Raw genomic sequence first — 18,081 nt, forward strand, 5'->3', positions numbered from 1 at the left:
TAACATATACATAAGTATCAAACGTAAATGTAATTGTTAAAATATACTTACGTATCAAAAGTAAAAGTAAATCATTTCAACTTCATTATATTAAGCAAACCAGACAGCACGATGTACGGATGTGATTTTAATAGGACTGTGACTGAAGATGTTCCTCCCTACGAGGCCCATGAGACTGTGTAGGGATGTGATTTGAATAGGACTGTGACTGAAGATGTTCCTCCCTACGAGGCCATGAGACTGTGTAGGGATGTGATTTGAATAGGACTGTGACTGAAGATGTTCCTCCCTACGAGGCCCATGAGACTGTGTAGGGATGTGATTTGAATAGGACTGTGACTGAAGATGTTCCTCCCTACGAGGCCCATGAGACTGTGTAGGGATGTGATTTGAATAGGACTGTGACTGAAGATGTTCCTCCCTACGAGGCCCATGAGACTGTGTAGGGATGTGATTTGAATAGGACTGTGACTGAAGGAGTGGGATGTTTTTATTTATCTATTCATGTGTTTTGATGTCGTTGTTCCCCCTCCCTTTATCCACAATGGACATGTATTTCTTTCTACAGTTTACTAACCGTACAGTAGGTGGCGGCAGACAGGTTATATTTGTGTAAATGTCAGTGTACCAGAGAAGAAGATGACGCTGTTGTATTGTCGTTGTGGGGAACAGGAAGTTCCGGGTAGAAAACGACAGAACTGTGCTTGTATGTCGATAGGGGTTGTGTCCGTTTCAAATGTATTATTGTAGGTATGTAATAGCACGTTTAAACTTTCTAATGTCGAAATAATATATAATATGCTAGGTAACAAATTCGTCAAGGTATTATCACGTTTGGTAAAGGTTTTAATTGTATGTGTTGTTTTGGGGTCAAACCGAGTGAGTGAAGAACGTGATTAAAAAGGATTTTACAAGTCACATAGCTAGACTTTGGGTTTGTCTGAACATAATTTCGTCAAGTAATTTCATAAAGATTCCACTTATTTGAGTTAGTTTTTACATGTTCTTGGTTTTGTGTAAAATATTTATGAGCTGGTAAATAGCCTCTTCCGAACCATCCTGATCTCGCGAGTTTACATACACTGTTTCTTTAATGTATGCTCGCGAGATCAGGATGGTTCGGACGAGGCTAGTCAAATGGCGGCTTCAACGGTTTCGGTCGTCTTTCTAGGAGTTTGCTCGTGGTGAAATGGCGACATGAGGCTGTGTGATGGAGTGTCAAAGTAGATAGAAGCTAACGGTAGTTATCCTTCACCATTTGGAGAGAGAGGCCAACTGCATGGAATGGCGTCGATTAATGCAGATGAATCCGAGGACCTGTCAAACTCATTCCATGGAGGACCAAGTGTCTGCGGGTTTTCTCTCCACCTTTGTACTTGATTAATGAATTAAGGTCACTAATTAGAAAGGAACACCCCTCATCTGATTGTCTAGGTTTTAATTGAATGCAACAATTTAACCAGTGGAGACTCGGCCCTCAATGGAATGAGTTTGGACACCCCTGAAATAATGGAAATGGAGAGAGAGTTTGAGAAGCAACAGCTGTGCTGGAATGCGATCAATGTGGGGGACAGTTCTGATGATATGGAGCGGGAGGATGAGGGCCTAGAATGTGAATGGCCTGTAGGTGAAAGACAGGAAGAACAGAGATAATGATACTGGAAGCAGTGGCGCATGTAGTATAGAAACTCTAAAGAGGCCCAAGGTAGGGAGCTAGAGTAATAATGTGTCACAGTGGAAAGTTGGGATGGTGTTTGAGGAGACCACAGGGCCTCATTTACACCCTATCTGATTCACCAAGGCCATAAAGAGAGGTGAAGTTAAACTGGGCCGCATCCGTGTAAATGAGAACTTGTTCTGAACTAGCCTACCTGGTTAAATAAAGGTGGAATAAAAAATGTAAAATGGTAGATTGTTATATCTTGTGCTAGTCAGGTTCAGCAAGGGAAGATTCTTCAAATAGAAAAACTTAATAGGATGAAGCTCAGAAGCCATGTTAAATTGAAGGGAGTAATCTCTGAGGTTCCAATATCAATGTCCATGGATGATCTTGTTAAGAACATGTGAAGGGAGACAGAGTGGTTGAAGCCTAAAGGTTGATCAGTAGGAAAGAGGGTTAAAGAAGTGAAAGCTTATCAGTGCTGTTGAGTTGTTGGAAGGTTTGATGGAGCTTCCATGGTTGGTCCTGTAATAAGAGAACCTACTGTCGACTGATGGAGCTTCCATGGTTGGTCCTGTAATAAGAGGACCTACTGTCAGACTGATGGAGCTTCCATGGTTGGTCCTGTAATAAGAGGACCTACTGTCAGACTGATGGAGCTTCCATGGTTGGCCGTAGTAAGAGGACCTACTGTCGGACTGATGGAGCTTCTATGGTTGGTGCCGTAGTAAGAGGACCTACTGTCGGACTGATGGAGCTTCTATGGTTGGTCCTGTACTAAGAGGACCTACTGTCATACTGATGGAGCTTCCATGGTTGGTCCCGTAGTAAGAGGACCTACTGTCAGACTGATGGAGCTTCCATGGTTGGTCCGTAGTAAGAGGACCTACTGTCAGACTGATGGAGCTTCCATGGTTGGTCCCGTAGTAAGAGGACCTACTGTCATACTGATGGAGCTTCCATGGTTGGTCCCGTAGTAGTAAGAGGACCTACTGTCATACTGATGGAGCTTCCATGGTTGGTCCCGTAGTAAGAGGACCTACTGTCAGACTGATGGAGCTTCCATGGTTGGTCCCGTAGTAAGAGGACCTACTGTCAGACTGATGGAGCTTCCATGGTTGGTCCCGTAGTAAGAGGACCTACTGTCAGACTGATAGAGCTTCTATGGTTGGCCCGTAGTAAGAGGACCTACTGTCAGACTGATGGAGCTTCCATGGTTGGTGCCGTAGTAAGAGAACCTACTGTCAGACTGATGGAGCTTCCATGGTTGGTCCTAGTAAGAGGAACCTACTGTCCTGTGATGGGCCCTGTTGTCCTGGTCCTGTAGTAAGAGACCTCTGTCAGACTGATGGAGCTTCCATGGTTGGTCCTGTAGTAAGGGACCTTCTGTCAGACTGATGGAGCTTCCATTGGTCCTGTAGTAAGAGACCTACTGTCAGACTGATGGAGCTTCCATGGTTGGTCCCGTAGTAAGAGAAACCTACTGTCAGACTGATGGAGCTTCCATGGTTGGTCCTGTAGTAGAGAGAACCTACTGTCAGACTGATGGAGCTTCCATGGTTGGTCCGTAGTAAGAGGACCTACTGTCATACTGATGGAGCTTCCATGGCTGGTCCGTAGTAAGAGGACCTACTGTCAGAACTGGTCTTCCTACTAGTCCTGACATGGTTTCGAGGCTGTTCAGAAATCTTGCGCCCATAAATGCGCTGTGACAATGGATACTTTAATATTGAATAAAATGTACTTCATAGCTTCATTGGTAAGCTTATCAACATCTTGGATTGTGTAAAGCAGAAATACCAGGTTTAAAGTTATTTTTTAAACTTCAGCAGAGTTGTTGGTGGTAACAGATGTTACTGTCGGCATGGTTTTTGATAAGCTGGATAACCTAAGGTGGATTGTCTCAGCATGATATAAACCCAATGTTTGCAAACACAGAAAGGGATCTATTGATAAAGTTTATTAGGGGTGTGGGAGGGGTTTTGGGGGAAGGGGGGGTGGTGTGGTAGAGGTTAATAGGGATTTCTTGGTTATTTTGTTAGTACTGAATTAGACAGACATGAACCTTAGACGTTTGTTTGAGGACCACCATGATACCATAGGAGGTCTGCATCAACGGACTTCAGTGCAGGTAGTGCCACATCAGAGAGAGAACATTTCAGTTGCACTACAGTTTTGAAGCTGAATGTAATGATTATCAGTTCTTTACATGTGTACTATATTCAGACACATTCAGTTGTTTCTATATTTATCTGTAATTCAGGGTTTTCACATGGGGCTTCAAGTAAATAAATATTAGTGCTTGAAAAAGTACTTACTAAGTCCTGAATTTGGCTTGCCACTCTACTAACCCTGATCATTCTTACTATGGTGTGAATGGGAAATACAATCGTTTTTTGTGAGTGAAATAATACAGTGAAGACAAGGTTTTTCATACTTTTTTACATAGTACTGCCTACAACATACTGCAACCTTGTACTAAATGGTTTTTGAGTTATTTATGCATTTATTTGATTTTAGGAAATCTACTATAGATTAAGTGCACTTATGTTGTGAAATTTAAATTTTTTACTTTGTGTCTAATGTGAATGAATGTTTTGTCAAGGATTAGCTACCTGATCTACTGAAATGAGATAATTGAACAAGAAAAAATGGAATATTTTTACAAAATAAAGTACCAGCACTGTCAAGTAAATAACTTTTGTGTCCGTTTGTTTATTACTTCAGGCCGACTAGAATTAAGTCTGAGGCCGGTAACATCAACAGTGAGGACAAACCCAGCCCTCCTCTCTCCTTCCACACGGAGTCCAAACCTACAGTCACTGGGTCCTGATTGTGACAGTGGAGCCCAGTTTGCACTGCAGGATCCAGAGATGACATCAGTGAAGCTGGAAGACTGCAGTCAAACACTGGAGCTGAATGTCAACATTAAAGATGAAGAAGAGGAGGAGAAGATTAGGACAACTGTTAATCATGGTAAGAGCTGGTTCTGTCTATAAGTTATCTTCATAAATTAGACCTCCATAAATTATGACCCAGTCTGTTGCTAGGTTGAATTCTGTAATTTGACAGCACACATCCTGAACAACTCAAGACTTCACAGCGAAGCACATTTTTTTTAACTTGTAACGCCTGCCTATGCCCACACATTGTGTCAAGAACGTTATAAATGTTTAATACCCTCAATCAGTTAGTTAGGCATACCTCATTTCAAAATAGGCCATGACATCATCACTGTCAATATTGAATTATAATTCTTCACGTTTTACCAGTGAATGACCAAGCTGCGTCTGCAGGCCAATCGTTTGATCTCAATCAATTTCATGGGAATATGCATTTAAGTCTTCTTAAATTACTGTTTGGTGAGCAAATTAGAGCAGATGGTGTTAAATTATATAGACTTCCTGTATTTTGTTTTAATCAAAGCACATTCTGCCTAATGTCGCGGGTGTTGATTTGGGACGATTCAGCAACCATCCTAAAATCTCGTAAGAAATGAGGTGTGTTTTTGTTGTAACAGTAATGTTATCTATATATTTGGTTATGTGGTTGGCTACTAATTAATCATTAGGTGATCGTCCAAGACATTGATCTAACTTTACTAAACAACACCATTGTGGCGGCTCATCGCTCCTGCAGCACTACACTCCTGCAGTCGCTGCACTGAACTAGCGATTGATGCTCACCTAGCCTACTCTTTTGCCTCACAACAACATTTGGTGAGAGAGAGAACGAGAGAACATGTTTGGTTGTTTTTATGAAAATCTGGGAATATTTGGCCAAGGAAACTTTCTGGTTGGTCTCAAGGAATGTCACACAGGGAGACTTTTAAAACGGGATTGAGTGAAGTAGCAGCTAATGCTCATGGAGATCCTAACTATTATTATTATTAACCTTTTTAACTAGGCAAGTCAGTTAATAAGAACAAATTATTATTTACAATGACGGCCTACACGGCCAAAACCCGGCGACACTTGGCCAGTTGGCCGCCCTATGGGACCCAATCACGACCAGTTGTGATACAGCTGAATCTACCAGGGTGTCTGTAGTGACGCCTCTTGCAACTGAGATGCAGTGCCTTAGACCGCTGCGCCACTCGGGAGCTCATAAGTTTGATGATATTCCTTTATCGTTCAGTCTAATAGGGCTATTTACTTCCTTTTGTAGCTCTTCACCAGCTTCTTGTATGTATATTGTACATAAATATAAACACAACATGCAGCAATTTCAACTTTTTTTTTGTTGTTATAGTTCATATAAGGGGCGGCAGGTAGCCTAGTGGTTAGACCGAAGGTTGCTGGATCGAATCCCTGAGCTGACAAGGTAAAAGTCTGTCGTTCTGCCCCTGAACAGGCAGTTAACCCACCCGGTAGGCTGTCATTGTTAGTAAGAATTGTTCTTTACTGACTTGCCTAGTTATTAAATAAAGGTTAAATGTAATTAAAAACATCAGTCAATTGAAATGAATTAGGCCCTAACGTGTAGATTTCACATGACTGGGCAGTGATGCAGCCATGGGTGGGCCTGAGTGCTTGCCTATGGGATACACAAATAGATAGGACCCAGATTGCAGTTCCTATGGCTTCCACTAGATGTCAAGTCTTTAGAAAGGGTTTCAGGCTTGTTTTTTGTAGTTTGTAGTATTTGTAGTTTTCCAATGTGTCCCCCAGCCAAGGCATAGGCCCACCCACTTGGCAGCCAGACCCACCTCAGGTCCTGGGCTGACGTTGTTACACGTAGTCTACGATTGTGAGGCCGGTTGGACGTACAGAATACTCAATACGACGTTGGAGGCGGCTTATGGTAGAGGAATTAACATTCAATTCTCTGGCAACAGCTCTGGTTGACATTCCTGCAGTCAGCATGCCAATTGCACGCTCCCTCAAAACTTGAGACATCTGTGGTGTTGTGTAACAAACTATACATTTTAAAGTGTCCTTTATTGTCCCCAGCACAAGGTGCAACTGTGTAATAATTATGCTGTTTAATCAGCTTCTTGATATGTCACACCTGTCAGGTGGATGGATTGTCTTGGCAAAGGAGAAATGCTCACTAACAGGGATTGTAAACATATTTGTTCACACAATTTGAGAGAAATATGCTTTTTGTGTGTGTAGGAAAATTTTTGAGATTTTTTTTATTTCAGCTCATGAAACATGGGACCAACATTTACATATTGCGTTTATATTTATTTGAGAAATATGATATAGGCTACGTTTCGTTTTTCGCCGCACAGAATATCAGATCTCAACAACGATTGGAGAAGTGTTGAACATAACCAGTAGACTACCACATCCTGATGATTATATCTGATACATAGATATTTTATATTTTTATATATCAAGTTGTAGAAACATCTCAAGGATGATCAATGGAAACAGGATGCACCTGAGCTCAATTCAAAAGTTTGGGGACACTTAACACCAGTCTCAACGTCAACAGTGAAGAGGCGACTCCGGGATGCTGGCCTTCTAGGCAGAGTTGCAAAGGCCAGTATTATTGCTTCTTTAATGAGCACCCCAGTTTTCAGCTGTGCTAACATAATTGCAAAATGGTTTTCTAATGATCTATTAGCCTTTTAAAATGATAAACTTAGATTAGCTAACACAACCTAGCCATTGGATCACAGGAGTGATGGTTGCTGATAATGGCCTCTGTTGTCCTCTGTAGATATTCCATAAAAAAATCTGCCATTTCCAGTTACAATAGTCATTTACAACATTAACAATGTCTACACTGTATTCCTGATCAATTTGATGTTATTTTAATGGACAAAAAATGTGCTTTTCTTTCAAAACAAGGACATTTCTAAGTGACCCCAAACTTTTGAACAGTAGTGTATATTTAATATGTTTATATATCAAGTTGTAGAAACATCTCAAGGAGATCAATGGAAACAGGATGCATCTGAACTAAATTTTGATCTCGTTTTATTTATGTTTAAAATTTGCAAAAATGTCTAAACCCGTTTTAGCTTTGTCATTATGGGGTATTGTGTGTAGATTGCTGAGGATATTTTTAATTTAATTTTAGAATAAGGCTGTAACATAACAAAATGTGAAAAAATCAAGGGATCTGAATACTTTCCGAGGGCACTGTCAGACCCTCCCATTTTTCCCATTTTGGTACGTTACAACCTTATTCTAAAATTGATGACATGTTTTTCCTCGTCAATCTACACACAATACCCCATAATGACAAAGCGAAAACAGGTTTAGAAATTTTAGGGACCTCAGACTGGGGTGAAGGTTCACCTTCCAAAAGAACAACAACCCTAAGCACACAGCCAAGACAACGTGGAGTGGCTTCGGTACAAGTCTCTGAATGTCATTGAGTGGCCCAGCCAGATCCCGGACTTGACCCCGATCAAACATCTCTGGGAGAGACCTGAAAATAGATTTCGCAGATCTCCCCCATCCAACCTGGCAGGCTTGAGAGGATCTGCAGAGAAGAATGGAGAAACTCCCCAAATACAAGTGTGCCAAGCTTAAAACTTCATCCCAACAAGACTCAAGGCTGTAATCGCTGCCAAAGGTGCTTCAACTAACTATTGTGTAAAGGGTCATACTTACGTAAATGTATTATTTCAGTTATTTCTAAAAACCTGTTTTTGCCCTTGTCATTATGGGGTATTGAGATGTCATTATGGGGTATTGTGATGCCATTATGGGGTATTGTGATGTCATTATGGGGTATTGTGATGCCATTATGGGGTATTGTAGTAGATTGATGAGAAGAAAACAAAACTATTTAATCAATTTTAGAATAAGGCTGTAATGTAACAAAACGTAGAAAACATCAAGGGGTCTGAATACTTTTCGAATGCATTGTAGATCTTATTTCATTCTACTGAGACTTGTATGGATGACACCAGTATTGCCAGCATTTGTTTTATTCACTGGGTTATCTGGAGTGCTCAGAGTGTAGACTAAGGAAGTGAAGTAGACAATCTGCCAGTGTTTTAAAGTTCTATGAAATGAGTCTGTGTAGTTTCTAACCCTTGTGATGTTGAGTGGAGGATGATATAGCTCATCATTTTCACGACCTTTGCCTCTTTGTAGTTTTTGACTCCTACCCAGTTTTAGAATAGTTTTATTCCCATACAGCCTACTGAAATTAATACATACACCAACGTTGAAAAATTTAGGGTCACGCAGAAGCCCATTATCAGCAACCATCACTCCTGTGATCCAATGGCATGTTGTGTTAGCTAATCCAAGTTTATCATTTTAACATGCTAATTGATCATTACAAAACCCTTTTGCAATTTTGTTAGCACAGCTGAGAACTGTGGTTCTGATTAAAGATGCAATAAAACTGTCCTTCTTTAGACTAGTTGAGTATCTGGGTCATTTGTCGGTTTGATTACTGGCTCAAAATGGCCAGAAACAAAGACCTTTCTTCTGAAACTCGTCAGTCTATTCTTGTTCTGAGAAATGAAGTCTATTCCATGTGAGAAATTGCGAAGAAACTGAAGATCTCGTACAACGCTGTGTACTACTCCCTTCACAGAACAGTGCAAACTGGCTTTAACCAGAATAGAAAGAGGAGTGGGAGGCCCCGGTGCACAACTGGGCAAGAGGACAAGTACATTATATTGTCTAGTTTGAGAAACAGTCGTCTCACAAGTCCTCAACTGGCAGCTTCATTAAATAGTACCCGCAAAACACCAGTCTCAACGTCAACTATGAAGAGGCGACTCCGGGATACTGGCCTTCTTGACACTATTCTGGTTGGCGACAGTTTGCGCTGTTCTGTGAAGGGAGTAGTACACAGCGTTGTACGAGATCTTCAGCCGTTTCCAGCTACAATAGTCATTTTCAACATTAACAATGTCTACACTGTATTTCTGATCAATTTGACATTATTTGAATGGACAAAAAAATTTGCTTTTCTTTCACGAATAAGGACATTTGTAAGTGACCACAATCTTCAGAATTTATTCATTTATTTCACCACTAATGGTAGTGTATTTATTTACTTTTATTTTTTTAACCTTTATTTAACTTCTGGTTATTGTCCGGAATTTCGGATGACTGACGTGCCCAAAGTAAACTGCCTGTAAACTGCCCAGAAGCTAGGATATGCATATACTTGATAGCTGGATAGATAACACTCTGAACTTTCTAAAACTGTTAAAATAATGTCTGTGAGTGTAACAGAACTGATTTGGCAGGTGAATAACTGAGGAAAATCCATCCGGAATTATTATATTTTGAGGTCACAGGTTTTTTCAGTGCTTGCCTATGGGATACACAAATAGATAGGACCCAGATTGCAGTTCCTATGGCTTCCACTAGATGTCAAGTCTTTAGAAAGGGTTTCAGGCTTGTTTTTTGTAGTTTGTAGTATTTGTAGTTTTCCAATGTGTCCCCCATTTAGAAAAGTAGTCATGTTGCGCGCATCAACGAGAGTGTGCTCTTCGTTATTTATCTTCGCTATTGAACACACTGTTCTCCGTCTTAAATATGATTGTTTATTTATGTATTAGAATACCTGAGGATTAATTAGAAACATAATTTGACTTGTTTGGACGAACTTTACCAGTAACTTTTTGGATTAGTTTGTGTGCATGTTGAACGAGTGAATTACGGAATCAAGCGCGCCAACTAAACTGATATTTTTGGGATATAATGAAGGACTTTATTGAACAAAACACCATTCATTGTTTAGCTGGGACGCTTGGGATTGCAATCAGAGGAAGATCTTCAAAGGTAAGTGATTTATTTAATTGCTGTCTGTGATTTTGTGACGCCTGTGCTGGTTGAAAAAGTATATTGACATGGGGCGCTGTCCTCAGATAATCGCATGGTATGCTTTCTCCGTAAAGCCTTTTTGAAATCTGACAACGCAGTTGGATTAACAAGGTTTTAAATGATGTAAGACACTTGTATTTTCATGAATGTTTAATATTTCGATTTTTGTATTTTGAATTTCGCGCTCTGTAATCTCACCGGATGTTGTTAGGTGTCCCGCTAGCGTTTGGACATGCGCCCAAACAGGTTAATTAGTCAAGTCAGTTATTAAGAACAAATTATTATTTTCAATGACGGCCTAGGAACAGTGGGTTAACTGCCCTATTCAGGGGAAGAATGACAGATGTTTACCTTGTCAGCTCGGGGATTCGATCTTGCAACCTTTCGGTTGCTCTAACCACTAGGCTACCTGTCACCCAGTATGGCCAGAAGAGGACTGGTCACCGCTCTGAGCCTGGTTCCTCTCTAGGTTTCTTCCTAGGTTCCTGCTTTCTAGGGAGTTTTTTTGTGGCCGCTGTGCTTCTACATCTGCATTGCTTGCTCTTTGGGGATTTTATGCTGGGTTTCTGTTAAGCACTTTGTGACAACTACTGATGTAAAAAGGGCTTCATAAAATACATTTGATTGACATGTATATCACACCAACTGACTGGTTCTTCTGATGTTCACACAGAATACCATGTTGAGACATTCTCTACAACCAGAGAGCAACAGCAGGAAGATCAGAGAGTTAAGAGGTCTCATCACTGCCCACATTGTGAAGAGATTTTCCCATTTCTATCAAAGCTAAAAATACACCTAAAAATACACACAGGAGAGAAGCCTTACTCCTGCTCTGACTGTGGAAAATGCTTCAAAACAACGGTGCTAAAACTTCATCAGAGCACACACCAGGAGAGAAGCCTTATTACTGCTCTGACTGTGGAAAACGTTTTAAAACATCAACTCAGCTAAAGGTTCATCAGAAGACTCACACAGGAGAGAAGCCTTTCTTCTGCCCTGACTGTGGAACTAGTTTCTCTCTACTTTCCCACTTAAAAAGACATGAACGTATACATACAGGAGAGAAGCCATACTCCTGCTCTGACTGTGGAAAATGTTTTAAAACATCAAATGAGCTAAAAGTTCATCAGAGACACACACGGGAGAGAAGCCTTACGTCTGCTCTGACTGTGGAAAATGCTTCACAACATCAACTGATCTAAAAGTACATCAAAGAACACACACAGGAGAGAAGCCTTTCTTCTGCCCTGACTGTGGAACTAGTTTCTCTCAACTTTCCAACTTAAAATCACATGAACGTATACATACAGGAGAGAAGCCGTACTCCTGCTCTGTCTGTGTAAAATATTTCAAAACATCAACTGAGCTAAAAGTTCACCAGAGAACACACACAGGAGAGAAGCCATACTCCTGCTCTGACTGTGGAAAATGTTTTAAAACATCAAATGAGCTAAAGGTTCATCAGAGAACACACACGGGAGAGAAGCCTTTCTTCTGCCCTGACTGTGGAAATAGTTTCTCTAAACTTTACCACTTAAAATCACATGAACGAATACATACAGGAGAGAAACCATACTCCTGCTCTGACTGTAGAAAATGTTTTAAAACATCAAATGAGCTAAAAGTTCATCAGAGAACACACACAGGAGAGAAGCCTTATGTCTGCTCTGACTGTGGAACTAGTTTCTCTCAACTTTCCAACTTAAAATCACATGAACGTATACATACAGGGGAGAAGCCATACTCCTGCTCTGACTGTAGAAAATGTTTTAAAACATCAAATGAGCTAAAAGTTCATCACAGAACACACACAGGAGAGAAGCCTTATTACTGCTCTGACTGTGGAAAATGTTTTAAAGCATTAAATGAGCTAAAAGTTCATCAGAGAACACACACAGGAGAGAAGCCTTACGTCTGCTCTGACTGTGTAAAATGCTTCAAAACATCAGCTGAGCTAAAAGTTCATCAGAGAACACACACAGGAGAGAAGCCTTATTCCTGCTCTGACTGTGGAAGATGTTTAAAAACATCAAATGAGCTAAAAGTTCATCAGAGAACACACACAGGAGAGAAGCCTTACGTCTGCTCTGACTGTGGAAAATGCTTCACAACATCAACTCATCTAAAAGTTCATCATAGAACACACACAGGAGAGAAGCCTTATTCCTGCTCTGACTGTGTAAAATGTTTTAAAACATCAAATGAGCTAAAAGTTCACCAGAGAACACACACAGGAGAGAAGCCTTTCTTCTGCTCTGACTGTTTAAAATGTTTTAAAACATCAACTCATCTAAAAGTTCATAAGAGAACACATACAGGAGAAAAGCCTTACTCCTGTTCTGACTGTGGGGTAAGTTTCTCTCGACTGGATGCCTTAAAAACACATCAACATATACATGAAGGAGAGAAGCCATACTCCTGCTCTGCCTGTGTAAAATGCTTCAAAACAGCAACTGAGCTAAAAGTTCATCAGAGAACACACGAATGAGAGAAGCCTGCTTATGTCTGCTCCGACTTTTGGGTGAGTTTCTCTCACCATAGCAACTTAACACAACAATGTATACACACAGGGGAGAAGCCTTACTCCTTCTCTGTGGAGGGGTGGGCGTGTAAGTCAAACTTCTAGCCAAAGGCTGCATGTTTGAATCTCATCAAGGAGGACTTTAGCATTTTAGCTTATTAGCAACTTTGCAACTACTTACTACTTTGTAGCTATGTTAGCATGTTAGCTTATAATGCAACTACTTAGCATGTTAGCTAACCTTTCCCCTAAACCCATTTAACTCTACCTTAAACGCCTCACCCCTAACCTAGCTAACGTTAGCAACAACAAATTGGAATTCGTAACATATCATACATATTACAAGTTCGTAACATTGTATGAATAGCAATGTGTAAAATAACATACGAATTGTAATTCATAACATACGATACGTCCTACAAGTCGTATTATACTGAACAACAATCTAAACGCAACAATTTCAAAGATTTACAGTTTGTAAGTCTGTAAGTTTGTAAGTCTTTGAAATTGCAATCCTGCAGGTGAAGAGGTCCTGGGCTGTCGTGGTTACATGTGATCTGCAATTGTGAGGCCGGTTGGATGTATTGCCAAATTCTTTAAAAGGACATTAAAGGTGGCTTATGGTAGAGATATAATTATTGAGTTCTCTGGCAACATCTATGGTGGACATTCCTGCAGTCATCATGACAATTGCACATTCCCTAAACTTGAGACATCTGTGACATTGTGTTGTGTGGCCTTTTATTGTCCCCCAGCACAAGGTGCACCTGTGTAATGATAATGCTGTTCATCAGCATCTTGATATGCCACACCTGTCAGGTGGATGGATTATCTTGACAAAGGCTGAAATGCTCACTAACAGGGATATAAACAAATTTGTGCACAACATTTGAGAGAAATAAGCTTTTTGTGCATATGGAACATTTCTGGAATCTTTTCTTTCAGCTCATGAAACCAACACTTTACATGTTTAGTTTATATTTTAGTTCAGTTTTTATTGGTAGGCCGTTGTAATGTAACCTAACATACTAAATGGAGTGGCACGGATGTTTTTGTAACATTTAATAAGTTTTGCTCTGAGACCAGGTTGTCCCTATGCAGTATTCTGTGGGGATGAGCTAGTAGACATTTTTTTATTGAACCTTTATTTAACTAGGCAAGTCAGTTAAACCTGTTGGGGACACCCCTTCCGTTATTATCCCCGTAACGGTATTGCTTGACAAGATACATGGCGGCAAATTCAAAACAGCAAAAATCTAATAATTTCAATTTCTCAAACAATCAACTATTTTACACCATTTGAAAGATAAACATCTCCTTAATCCAACCACATTGTCCGATTTCAAAGAGGCTTTACGGCGAAAGCATAAAGTTAGATTATGTTAGGAGAGTACATGACAAAAAATTACACACAGCCATTTTCAATGCAAGGACAGGCGTCACCAAAAGCAGAAAACCAGCTAAAATTATGCACTAACCTTTGACAATCTTCATCAGATGACACTCCTAGGACATTATGTTAGACAATACATGTATTTTTTGTTCTATCGAGTTTATATTTATATCCAAAAACAGCATTTTACATCGGCGCGTGACGTTCAGAAAATGTTTCTCCCTCAAAACTGCCGGTGAATTTACAAAAATACTCATTATAAACGTTGATAAAATATTAAACTATTATTCAAAGAATTATAGATTAACATCTCCTGAATGCAACCACATTGACAGATTTCAAAATAACTTTACTGGGAAAGCACATTTTGCAATAATCTGAGTACTGTGCTCAGAAAAATACACTAGGCAATACAGATAGCCGCCATTTTGGAGTCATCTAAATGCATAAATAACATTAGAAATATTCACTTACCTTTAATAATCTTCATCAGAAGGCACTTCCAGGAATCCCAGGTCCACAACATATGTTGTTTTGTTCGATAAAGTTCATAATTTATGTCCTAATAACTCCATGTTGTTAGCGCGTTCAGTAAGGTACTCAAAATGTAGGACGCGCGAGGAAAGTGTCACGACGAAAAGTAAAAAAAAAAGATCTATTTACGTTCGTTCAAACATGTCAAACGTTGTATAGCATCAATCTTTAGGGCCATTTTAACGTGAAACTTCAGTAACATTTCAACCGGACGGTTCCTGTGTCTTGAAAAACGTTTTGGAACAGAGGTTCCTCCCTCATGAACACGCGCCAATGAAGTGATGTCATTCCCTGGGTTACCAACTTCCCAGCCTTCTCATTCGGTCTCTGTTCATCATAGACGCCTCAAACAACTTTCTAAAGACTGTTGACATCTAGTGGAAGCCATAGGAAGTGCAAAATTAATCCTTAGTCTCTGTGTGTTCCATTGGCAATGACTTGAAAAAAGTACAGCCACAAGGTTTTCATTTCCTGCTTGTATTTTTCTCAGGTTTTTGCCTGCCATATGAGTTCTGTTATACTTACAGACACCATTCAAACAGTTTTAGAAACTTCAGAGTGTTTTCTATCCAAATCTACTAATAATATGCATATTCTAGTTTCTGGGCCAGAGTAGTAACCTGTTCAAATTGGGTACGTTTTTCATCCGGCCGTGAAAATACTGCCCCCTAGCCCCAACAGGTTTTAAGAACAAATTCTTATTTACAATGATGGCCTAGGAACAGTGGATTAACTGCCTTGTTCAGAGGCAGAAGGACACATTTTTACCTTGTCAGCTCGGGGATTCGATCTAGCAACCTTTTGGTTACTGCCCAATGCTCTAACCACGAGGCTACCTTCCACCCCTAACATGTATCAGATAGAGATGGTGTGATGATCACTTTTCACCACTAGTTTGGGGGGATTATTTTACAACTTTATTTAATGATACACAGCTTATGAAATGAATACATATATTTATTAATTGTCTTTAAAACTAGATGAGTTATTTTAGTTACTGATCATGAATGTGTTTGGATAACTGCATTGAAGCAAACTTTATTGATCTGCCAATGAAAAATAAAGTTACATGAATATGTACTGGTCAACCTCTTCTTCTCTTTAGTATTCAGTTCTTCATATTAGATCTGACAGTATGAATGGTTCTTATGGTTGTATTCAGTTCTTCATATTAGATCTGACAGTATGAATGGTTCTTATGGTTGTATTCAGTTCTTCATATTAGATCTGACAGTATGAATGGTTCTTATGGTTGTATTCAGTTCTTCATATTAGATCTGACAGTATGAATGGTTCTTATGGTTGTATTCAGTTCTTCATATTAGATCTGACAGTATGAATGGTTCTTATGGTTGTATTCAGTTCTTCATATTAGATCTGACAGTATGAATGGTTCTTATGGTTGTATTCAGTTCTTCATATTAGATCTGACAGTATGAATGGTTCTTATGGTTGTATTCAGTTCTTCATATTAGATCTGACAGTATGAATGGTTCTTATGGTTGTATTCAGTTCTTCATATTAGATCTGACAGTATGAATGTTCTTATGGTTGTATTCAGTTCTTCATATTAGATCTGACAGTATGAATGGTTCTTATGGTTGTATTCAGTTCTTCATATTAGATCTGACAGTATGAATGGTTCTTATGGTTGTATTCAGTTCTTCATATTAGATCTGACAGTATGAATGGTTCTTATGGTTGTATTCAGTTCTTCATATTAGATCTGACAGTATGAATGGTTCTTATGGTTGTATTCAGTACTTCATATTAGATCTGACAGTATGAATGGTTCTTATGGGCTGAGTGCAGGGAGTGTTTTTGTATGACTACAGTCAGGAGTTCTCTCTGACCCTGTGATGTCACCAGCACATTAAGTACATTCATCTTAACATAGCCAGGTGAGACAACCACATATCACAGTAAATACATTTCTCCTCAATTAGTCAGTGTTCGTAGGACAAGTGTCACATTATTATTATTATTATTATTTAGCATATATATATATATATGGTGGTGATCATCATTAATCAAGTCGACTATACTGGCAAATCCTTTTTAATCTTTGTCATATGAAGAGAAATAATGAGAAATTATAGATAAAATGTATCGGTGCTCATCGGCCATTTGACATAAACGTTACACAACAAGTTGGAAATTGCAAATTCAACAATGAGAGGTTTGGAAGGAATCAGTGGCTAACTGTAAGCATTGCAAAGCGATCACTAGAGTTCCCAGTTGTCTTGAAAGCGTCATAAATCTAGAGAATGCCAGACTGATGACAAAGTTTGATGACAAAATTGACCACGAAGGACCACTGCTCCACCTTCCTGTGCAAGTGAGCACAGCACAACAAGGTGAGTCCAAAAATGTCTTGTATGCTGCTGCATAAATGATGTAATATGCCAGGGAGATATGTATACTGTAGCTAAGAAAGTAATACTAAGTGTATGTTGTGTAGGAAGATGTTAGTAGCCCATGTGCCTCATCCTAATAATTTGGTCTATTTTCAACTCTTAATTTTGCCTACAGTTCTGACTTGGTGGTTCACATGTAGCCTATAACCTGTTATTGAGAAATGTAATCATTAAATAGTGTAAGAATTTTCATTGTCTGCTTATATGCCCTTTTATGTATCCTACGGTTCTGACTTGGCGTACAGGGAGAACGCTAAGAACGGCCCATGTTCTGAATTCTGTTGCTGTACATTTCAAAAGGGCTGAACAAATATTTATATTGACAACGTCCGTCCTAGCTCAGTATTAACGTCTTAATCGAAATTACGGATTGCCTCTTATCCGCTTGTCGTCCCCTTATGCCATAGGTTGTACATCTCAATTGTCAGTAGAAACCACATTTGTTTAAGTAAGTCAGCCATGTTTTTTTACTTTCAACTGGCTCAGCTCACTGTTACATTACAGCGCCACCAAATTCCATTTATTACGTAACCATCTGTATTATGTAACCATAAAACCGTAACATATCACACTATTTTGAGTCCCGGATTTATGTTTACTCTGTTACGTCTAGTCTATGAGACGAAGCTGCTCCTTGACCTACATTATGCACATGCAGGTCAAGAGGTGTGTTTTCCCTTCAGCATCTGCATGTGACATAAGGTCACCCACCTCACAGCATGAATCTAAAATGGTTGACTTTGGTTGTGAATGATGGGGAAAAAATCTGACTCTAAGGCAATTACTTGAATAATTCA

The 18,081-nt window shown here is 39.5% G+C and overlaps 1 protein-coding gene across 1 annotated transcript in view; it reads left to right on the top strand.

Moving 5' to 3' along the window:
* Nucleotides 1-4,492: 4,492 nt before the first annotated feature.
* The window catches only part of LOC115179521 (gastrula zinc finger protein XlCGF26.1-like), a 43,856-nt gene continuing 30,267 nt past the window's right edge, over nt 4,493-18,081 (top strand). The window contains exon 1 of the mRNA XM_029741129.1: nt 4,493-4,636. Within this exon, the coding sequence (XP_029596989.1) occupies nt 4,534-4,636 (103 nt within the window). The 5' untranslated portion in view covers nt 4,493-4,533. The remainder of the gene's footprint in view (nt 4,637-18,081) is intronic.

Source organism: Salmo trutta, chromosome 39 (assembly GCF_901001165.1).
Source record: "Salmo trutta chromosome 39, fSalTru1.1, whole genome shotgun sequence".
Lineage (NCBI taxonomy): Eukaryota > Metazoa > Chordata > Actinopteri > Salmoniformes > Salmonidae > Salmo > Salmo trutta.